The 9,186-nt window shown below is 38.7% G+C and overlaps 1 protein-coding gene across 1 annotated transcript; it reads right to left on the reverse strand.

Annotated features, from left to right (window-relative positions):
* Positions 1–372: 372 nt before the first annotated feature.
* il1rl1 (interleukin 1 receptor-like 1) lies at positions 373–8,650 on the reverse strand. Its single transcript, XM_080478694.1, has 12 exons — positions 8,532–8,650; positions 6,848–6,911; positions 6,405–6,651; positions 6,135–6,324; positions 5,856–6,006; positions 5,114–5,176; positions 4,847–4,973; positions 4,341–4,486; positions 3,879–4,016; positions 3,414–3,578; positions 2,032–2,177; positions 373–1,239 (listed from the first exon to the last, which is right to left on the reverse strand). Exons 2-12 carry the CDS (start codon positions 6,906–6,908, stop codon positions 988–990), a joined length of 1,686 nt encoding a protein of 561 aa, XP_080334820.1. The 5' UTR covers positions 6,909–6,911; positions 8,532–8,650; the 3' UTR covers positions 373–987.
* Between the last annotated feature and the right edge of the window lie 536 nt (positions 8,651–9,186).

Here is a 9,186-nt window from a genome sequence, read left to right on the forward strand (position 1 = left end):
TTACTTTATACTCTAAACATGCATTGTCTTTCTCTGAAAATGTATAACTTCAGGCTACATTATTATATTTCTAGTCTAGTAGATAAACGGTGTCATTTGTCTGGATAGTTACAGGAATAACAGGTCTTACTGTGCAGTAGCTTCTGTGTCCAATCAGCAGGCTGTGGAACTGTTTCTGTGAGAGATGAGAAAGTAAGAAGACTCCAACAATGAGCTGCTCTTTGCATGTCAACAGAGAGAAAAACATCTCAGTGGACTCAGTGTCTCCACCTAGAGGACACAACCAGCACGTTTTTTTTCACATCGGGTAAACTGAGCCATCGTCAGCAACTTATGAATGAATGAATGAATGAAAGAATGAAATAGTATTTTGAACATATAAAAAAAAGAAACAAAGTAAATAAGACATCAGACGTCACTTTAATTTACAACAGACAAAATCTCCATCATCAAAAGAACCTTTGATCACAAATTTACACAGTCACAAAAACTGGCCCAATTTGACTCATGTCCTCATATACGTAAAATGCTTCAGAAAAGTATTCACATTTATTATTTTTCTTTTTACTTTTACTCCCAACATGTGATGACAAGTCTTTGTACTTTCTCTTAATATTCTTCAAATTGGCTCGTTTCTAGTTTTAACCTCTTTTCAGGATGAGAGTGAAACAAACAAAGCAGTTATCAACACTGAAGCTGAGGACATGGACAATTCAAGAGGCATCGATTTACATCAATAATGGCTCATTGTGCAGACTTTTTGTTACAGCTGGTGTAAATTAGGGGCAAGAGAAAGAGCACTGTTATTGAGGGTGACACATTTCCAACGTCAAAGACATCATCATCATCTACACAAGCGTTTACATTGTGTTCGTTCGAGTTGTTTGTCAAGAACGGCTGGAAGTTTTTACATTTTTGCCAAAAGAACTGGTTTGATCAGTTCAAAAACAACAATGAACAACAAGGGTTAGAAGGTGCGTTTCCAGGTCACAGTTCAAAAGCAGACCGTGTGTACGTAATGGCTGGTTTGGCTGGCATCAGGTATCGCACTCTCTTCCAGAAGCGGGAGCTCGACTCCGACGCCCCCCGCGAGCCCTCCTTCCACCTGATGGGGGCGCTCTGACGAATCAGGTGCTGCAACCCCAGCGGGAGGTGTGAGTATCCCAGGGGCCCCGTGGCCCCCAACTGGATCAGGATCACACTCATTTCCCTCTGCACCAGCGCATGGTGGAGCCCCAACTGCAACACGGCCAACAGCGTGACATTAACTCCTTCATCCAACATGTGGAATTTGTAATTATTAGTTAATTCCAGTTCAAATTTTTTAATCAACAAAGATACTTCAGGCTTGTTAAGACACACAATTCTGATTTTGGATAATCTTGTGTTGTTATTTTTCCTCATATTCAGTCATATTGTATTTAATCAAAACAATACAGAATAAAATAACATACATTATGTGTTTCCATCAGGGAATCAGGGAATATAAAGATATTTATAGAATAGAATAGAATAGAATAGAAATACTTTAGTAATTCCAGAGGAAATTTCTTTCAATATAAATAATTATATTTATATATGATATATATTCCTCATCTGTGTAAGAGCTTACATGTCTTGTATAGATGAGGAAAATTATTGGTCCCAGAATGGATCCCTGGGGTACCCCACAGAGTAGTTTTGATTTGTTACAATGGAAAACCTTGAGACAAACATATTTATCTCCATCAGTGACACAATTATTTAACCACTTCAATGTAAACTCATGATCATATTAAGACAGTTTTGCTGATCAAATCTGATGGTTTATTTATTTATTATTAGTTTTGGTTGATGTAAAGTCGGACTTCCTGAAGTACTTTTCCATTGAAAGAATTTGTTGTTCGGATCCTCAAAGAATGAAAAGGATTATTGGAGGATAGTTAGAGGCTTAAGAGTTTGAGGTTCTTATTAGTTTTGTATTGAATGGTGCTGATTGATGATCTGAAGCTCTTCAAACATTAAGCTGAATAGTTTGAAAATGTGTCTTACCTGCCAGTCAAAGCCTCCTATGACTGAGGTTTGGGGAGACGGAGGACTTTGGTCTTTGAACTTGGATCCTGAGCCTGAACCTGGTGTGAGGATGACGATGAGCCGCCTGCTCTGCTTCATACAGTCCTCCACCATCTCCAGACGATCTGAACGGTCAAACACAGAGTTTCTCAACGCCTTTTTCAACATATCTTAGAGACTAACGCCACAGTCTCACCTTTTATTGACGGGGACACCTGGATTTATTTAGAATAGTCACAAACTGCACAATAAGTGAGTGCTTTGACAGGATTTTCAGAGATTTCTCACAATCTGTCAGTTCTTTAATATCAATGTTTTTGATGGAATGTTTGAACTGTGTGACATGGTGATGAATCTTATCCATGATGGGGTAGTCGTACTGCCGAAGTCACTGTAACGACCAGAATAAGCCTTTTTTCTGTGTTTTCTGGTTTTAAAAGTGTCTGGATATCATAATGTGTAAGAGTTATTGTTATGAAAAGTACACATCCTGACAAAACACAAAACAAAAAGGGTGACACTAAAAAAAGAGATGACAAATTCAGGCTATGTTTACACGACAATGCTTTCAAGTGAAAACTGAAAAGTTTTGCTGCCTTTTGAGTGTCTGTTTACACAACAACGGTGCAACTCGGGACAATAACAACAATGGCGGCCTCCTGTGGAACATGACTCAGAGTCCATATTCTCCTGGGACTTGGTAGTTTTATAGTTGACAGTCACCGTAAGAACAATCCAACTCCCACTGTTAATGTTTATTTATAACAGCTTGTTCTGTGATGCATGTGTGTGTGTGTGGTTTAATTACAAATGCAGGCAACAGCACTGACTGGTGGCTCAACATGCAAACTACATCATTTTCTCACTTCTGCCATTGCCATTGAAACGTTTTCAATTGTTTTCAATGCGTTGCCGTGAAAAATGAAACGAAAAGGATTTGTTTTATTTTTTTACTTTTCAGAATTTTTTTCCTTTTGCAAATATTGAAAAAAAACAATGCAAAGTGCAGAGAAAAATATTTAGATCTTGTTTTACATGGATGCGATGTCTGGTCTACAGAATCTATCCCTCATTCTGCTTGATTAGTTTTACTTTGGGGGTATAAAATATATCTCCCCTGCATTGTGAGTAAAACTATTTCACCAGAAAAAGTAGACAAAATCAATCAAATGCATGTTTTCGTTTGAACTTATGTAAACTGGTTGAAGGTAGCAGTTGGAGACCCTTAAACATCACAACATTTTCTACAATATATACAGTCTTACCAAAGCATAAACTTGTAAAGCCTAAACAGTTTGTTATCGGAGCACAATGTTTAATGCTCAAATATCTGAAAGGACGAACAGGCAGATTAATCCGACCTTCTCCTGGTATGTCGTCCCTCCCGTTGATGAAGAGTCGATATCCACACTTGTTCTCCAGGACTGAGGGTAAAATCTGTGTGATGAACTGGGAGAGAGAGTTCTCGGTGTGCGGGTCCATTCCCTGCGTCTGATAGACCACGTAAGCGTCATAAAGCCTCGTATCTGGAAAAACACACACACATTCACGACAGGTTTAATATTTACTTTAATAAGAAGCAAATGGGCTTGAGTTTTCTGTTTCTTCTGAGACGGAATATGAGAAAATAAGACTCATTATCAGGGAAAATATGAAGCGATAAACTACCGACATGCAGGAAAATAGCAGATGGGAACTAAAGTTTATGGTAAAACATTTTGTTTTCATGTACGACAGCAGCAGATTTTGTTCTGATCTTCACACACACAGATAAAACGACGGGTGTTTGAGTTGATGTAAAGACAAGAAAAGAAAAGTCTGTTCACCTTTTGTGTGTCGGGGAAATGGGATGTAAGGCCTGACAAGCAGGGCGAGGTCGACGGCAAAGCATTTAACCAGCACGGCAACAAACAGACAGAAGAACAACACACACACTCCTGTGATGATCGAGGGGACTATGGACTCTGACAAACAGAAAACCGACCAGAAAAATCAGATGAAGTCCATAAAAGTCAGAATATTTTATATTTCTCAGAAAGTTTTGTATAAAATCTGAAGCTCTCATGCTCGAATCGCCAAGTCAAATTACATTTATCTCCTCTTTGCTTTTTCTTTTTAGTTGTGTCACAAATGGAAGAAAATTTAAATGCATTTCAGATGATTGATTCATAATTTATTCATGAGTCAAAAAAAGACAAACGCTGTTTCATTCTGAAAATACATTTCAAATTAAATTTTTGATCCACATTGGCCACCATAGATCTGCTGTAACGTGAATGATTACTGACGCCTGCGTTTCAGAGTTAAGACGGTGCTTCTGGTTTCGGTCAGTCCCGCTCCGAAGCATTTAAACTCCGTGTGGAAATGTTGAGCCGAGACTTTACTGATGGTCAGGACGGCCGTGTCCACGGTCCTCTTTGAAGGCTCGATCACTCTGAGCAAAAAAACCCATAAAAACCCAAATCATATAAGTCTGCCCGCATGGAAATGTATACATTTGTTAAATAGAATTTTTTGATGAAGAATGAATGATTTATTAGTGTTTGAGTCTAAAAATTAGCAAAAAGTTAACTTATTATGACTCCCGAGACATTGTATTTCTATAGAAATAAAATTTTCTAAATACTTAGTCAAATCGTACTCAACATTTGTCCATATTTTGAGGCAAGTAAGAGATATTTAGGGTGAAATTGGCAAACTTTTTAATCATTGTTTAGTTGAAATGGAAAAAAAGTAGTAAACAAGAGTCCCTTTGAAATAATGTGCCAATGAAATAAAAATGAGATGAGTTCACCTGTCGATGGTCTGATTGTATCCATCCACCTCAGTGAAAGGCTTTCCATTAATGTACCAGGTGACGTGACATCGACGTCTCACATTAATCCCGCAGAGGAAAGAGCATTTCAACTCGATCTCGGCGCCTTTAGAAATTATAAATAAAGTGTCCAGTCGAGGCAGAACGCAAAAGAATTATTCAATCACACATCAACACATTTCAACCAATAAGAAGAAAACACGTGAATGTCCAGAGTTGTGTTGAAATGTGATGCTGTGCCGCTACCTTCATCTGCAAACATCTCCGTGACGGTTGGAGAAAGGATGATGGAGTAATAAACAGATGGTTCTGTAGAAATAAGAAAAGATCAAACACAGTGAATGACAATATAAACATGTTACTGGAACCTCACTACTTCAGCAGTGACTGAAATTAATAATAACAACGTGACTGAACTTTACTTCCTCCCACGAACTGATGTAACTTCAGATAACATCCAGATTATAGAGCATCTACCTCCACTAAAATCCAGATTATTGAGCAACTTCCTCATCTAACATACAAATTATTGAGCAATTTCCTCATCTAACATCCAGATTATAGAGCATCTTCCTCCACTAAAATCCATATTATTGAGCAACTTCCTCATCTAACATCCAAATTAGAGCATCTTCTTCTTTAAACATCCAGATTGTAGATCATCATCTTCTTCAAACATCCAGATTATAGAGCATCTTCCTCCTCTAACATCCAAATTATAGAGCATCGTCCTCTTCAAACATCCAGATTAGAGCATCTTCTTTATTAAACATCCAGATTGTAGATCAATATCTTCTTCAAACATCCAGATTATAGAGCATCTTCCTCCTCTAACATCCAAATTATAGAGCATCGCCCTCCTCAAACATCCAGGTTATAGAGCATCTTCTTCCTCAAACATCCAGATTATAGAGCATCTTCCTCCTCTAACACGCAGATTATAGAGCATCTTCCTCCAAACCGCCTCATCATAAAAATGCCTCCTCACCTCGATGAATGAGCTCTGTGGAGCCTGAAGAGTTGCAGCTCCTGTCGTTGTGCCTCCAGGTACAGACGCAGGTGTAGAGGCCGGCGGCGGCCTTGCTGGCGTTGTTAATCCGGAGGGTCGCTTCATGTTGACCCTGAAGAGGACTGAAGTCCTGCAGCAGGACGATGAACACCAGGAAGAGAAGATCGTTACAAGAAGCTAAATTGAGGAGTTTGACACTTCTGCTCTCAGCTGCTCTGAGCACACTTCAGCTGGTCTCTTCCTCTGTAATGGAGTCACCTTATACCAGGTGAAGTTTCCCGTAAGCCTGTGGCATATGTCAGCGACGGGGTCTGGACACGGGATGGCTTTGTTCTGGTCAGCATCGTCGACCTCTCCATAGCTCAGTTTTTTGTCTCCTCGGTGGCTCGCATTGAAGACTTTGATTCCCACTCGATGGTTGTAACACCGTCCTGATGGTTTCCTTTCTCTGGAAAACAGAACAAAAAAAACAAGGCATGTCAGAAAGCCTCAGCACGGGATGCTGCGTTGTGATGAGTCTATTCCTACCGAGCAACGTAAAGTCCAGAATCATCGGGCCGGAGGTTGAAGAAAAAGAGTGCGCTGCCGTGGTGATGGATCCGGTCTCGCTCATCGGAGGATACAGTCTGAAGGCGGGAAGTATTCTTGTACCACGTGACGTTTGTGTCTGCGGGGTCCGGGAAGGACATTTCTAAAGGTACAACGTGAAACGCTTCACCTTCCAGAAGCTTAAACTCGTCCAAGTCCAAGTCCTGACATCCAGACTCAGCTGAACCTAGAAACCAGGGAGCTGATGATGAAGATGATGATGATGATGATGATGATGATGATGATGATGAGGATGATAGTCAATTTGGACTAGATAAAAAGTGAAAACGTCAAACAAAAACTCAAATACATTTAATTTTAGCGAACTCAAAAGCGGCAAAGTCTTAATTATCTCTACTCTTCATGCTAAAACATACGTTTACCTGAGGAGGCGTTTCTGGATCTCATCAGGACAATAAGTATGAGCCACCGTGAGGAAGTCATGAGCTGGAAGACACGGAGAGAAAGTCTGTTGAATTCATAATACCTGATTACAGCAGAGACGTCAAACACAAGGCCTCTTGGCCAAAACCAAGATGCTCCAATCCTGGCAAACCCCCAAGAGAATTGTAAAGATTACAAAGAAAACATCGATTTTTTTTTACCCAAGCTGAGATATCTATTAAGCTGCCATGAAAGCTAGCAAACTAGCATTAGCCTCAATGCTGTCAGGGGGATTTTGACATCCGAAATGCAACAAAAGTCTTTGTGTTTTCACTCAATGGTTCACTTATGGTGTATGGTGTCTGAGCTTCAACATGGGTACAAATAAACCGCCAAGAACGCGACAAAAGTTTTGCCTTTTCACTTGAAAACGATGTTGCATGAACAGGAGACGTAGTTGATGAAAAACTTGTCCCGAGAAGTGAGTGTGTTTGTCAAATGTTTAAAGCTGCACCATCAAGAATCGCATCACATCTAATTGAGAACGTCCAGAATACAAAGTCAGATTATCACGGTGTAAATCAACGGCCCAGCAAGCAGTGACAAACATGCAGAGGCTTTTAGACGAGAAGAGAAAGATTATTTTTCCTGATAAAACTAAGAAAGTTCAGTTTTCATGCTGTTGAACAACTCAGTATTTATTTATTTTTTCATTTAAAAAGTGATCAGCAACAGGAAACCAAAAGGAAAAGGACGAAACAGGTTGGTGTACAAATAAATTCAAAATCAACTAAGGAAACACACCTGAAGCCTTGTTAGAGGCCAGTATGTAACAACGATCTTAATCATTATAAAATATAATGTAATAAAACCTGAAATGTAATAAACGGTCGACAATGTAAAAAGATTTAACAAGAATTTCAATGTGATCTTAATATGTTCAATGCTTATACATTATTTAGTACTGATGATTGGAGAAATAGATGACAGATTATAGACAACAGAAGACTATAACTGACTTGGACAACAGAAATCCGACATGAATGCAATAAACTGTTTATACATACATACATACATACATACATACATACATACATACATACATACATACATACATACAATTAGTCCAAACTTTTAAAATTCTTAAGTTTTTAGGCTCAGGGTCTTGTTACATTAATGACCAGTTATCACATTTCGGGTTTTAATACGTTTTATTTTATAACAATTGAGATCGTTGTTACATTTTGGGTCATTGTTACATGCCAGGCTCTAACAAGCCTTGAATGACAAAACTTTCAAAAGACAACTGTTATTAATTATTTGGTCAATCAGATGAGCTCAGTCACAGCTGGTTCTGAAATAGAGAGCAAGAGCTAAAGCACAAATACGTTAATATCATCTGCACTGCAAAGTGTTTATCCTTAAGATTATCACGTTTACCTGATATCATGCAATCCTGTTATTAATCGTTAGATTAGTTAGATTAAAGCGTCTTTGAGAGTAAAAATAAAAAAACCTATATAAGTTTGATGCATTAATATTATTATTATTACTATTATTATTTTGTGTTACGATCAAGTCCTTGTGATGTTCTATGTCTGCTATGGTTCATGTTTTCAGGTGAATGTCTGTGCTGTGAGCTCTTTGCAGGAGTTTTTCTGCTCGGTCGCCCATGCGTCTTACCTCGATTAGAATCTTTTCCTGCTTCTGTGTTCTTTCCTTCGTGTCTGTGAAGGTGCTGGAGCTCAAAATGATGCAGCAGCTAAAAGGACAGTGGGTGTGACTGCTGCTGGTTACCAAAAAAAAAAACCAACCAGACACACGTTGATATTATTAACGGTGAGGAATCAGCTTACTGGAAGTGTGACGTGATTTCCTGTCACCAAACCAGTTTTCCTCTTAAAAGGCGTTTGATAAGAGTTTAACAGGCCTTGTCGAGGCTTGTCACGCAAACACTGACATGTAACATTTGCTTTTATATTGCCTTTAGGGCCAGTGGGAATTCATGTATCATGACTGGAAAAAAAACTAAATGACAGGAAATATTTTCCAAGTGAAGCACAGTCATGACACTGATGGAAGTGTGCACGAGGGCAGCATTTGTCAGAAGAGGAAACAACTGTTTAAATATTTGTCTGTCAGGATGACGTCGACCTTAAATCCCACTGCAATTTAACACGAAAACATTAGCCAATGGATCATTACAAAGTAACTTGAAATATAAGTAATAGTTTGCAGTAAAAGTAAAAAAAAGAAAATTGTAATGACCTAAAACAAGAAAGATAAGAAAGTGGGCGGATTAAAACAGGAAGGTATAAGAGATAAGTACAGAGATACG

Source organism: Lipophrys pholis (genome assembly GCF_963383615.2).
Source record: "Lipophrys pholis genome assembly, chromosome: 13".
Classification (NCBI taxonomy): domain Eukaryota; kingdom Metazoa; phylum Chordata; class Actinopteri; order Blenniiformes; family Blenniidae; genus Lipophrys; species Lipophrys pholis.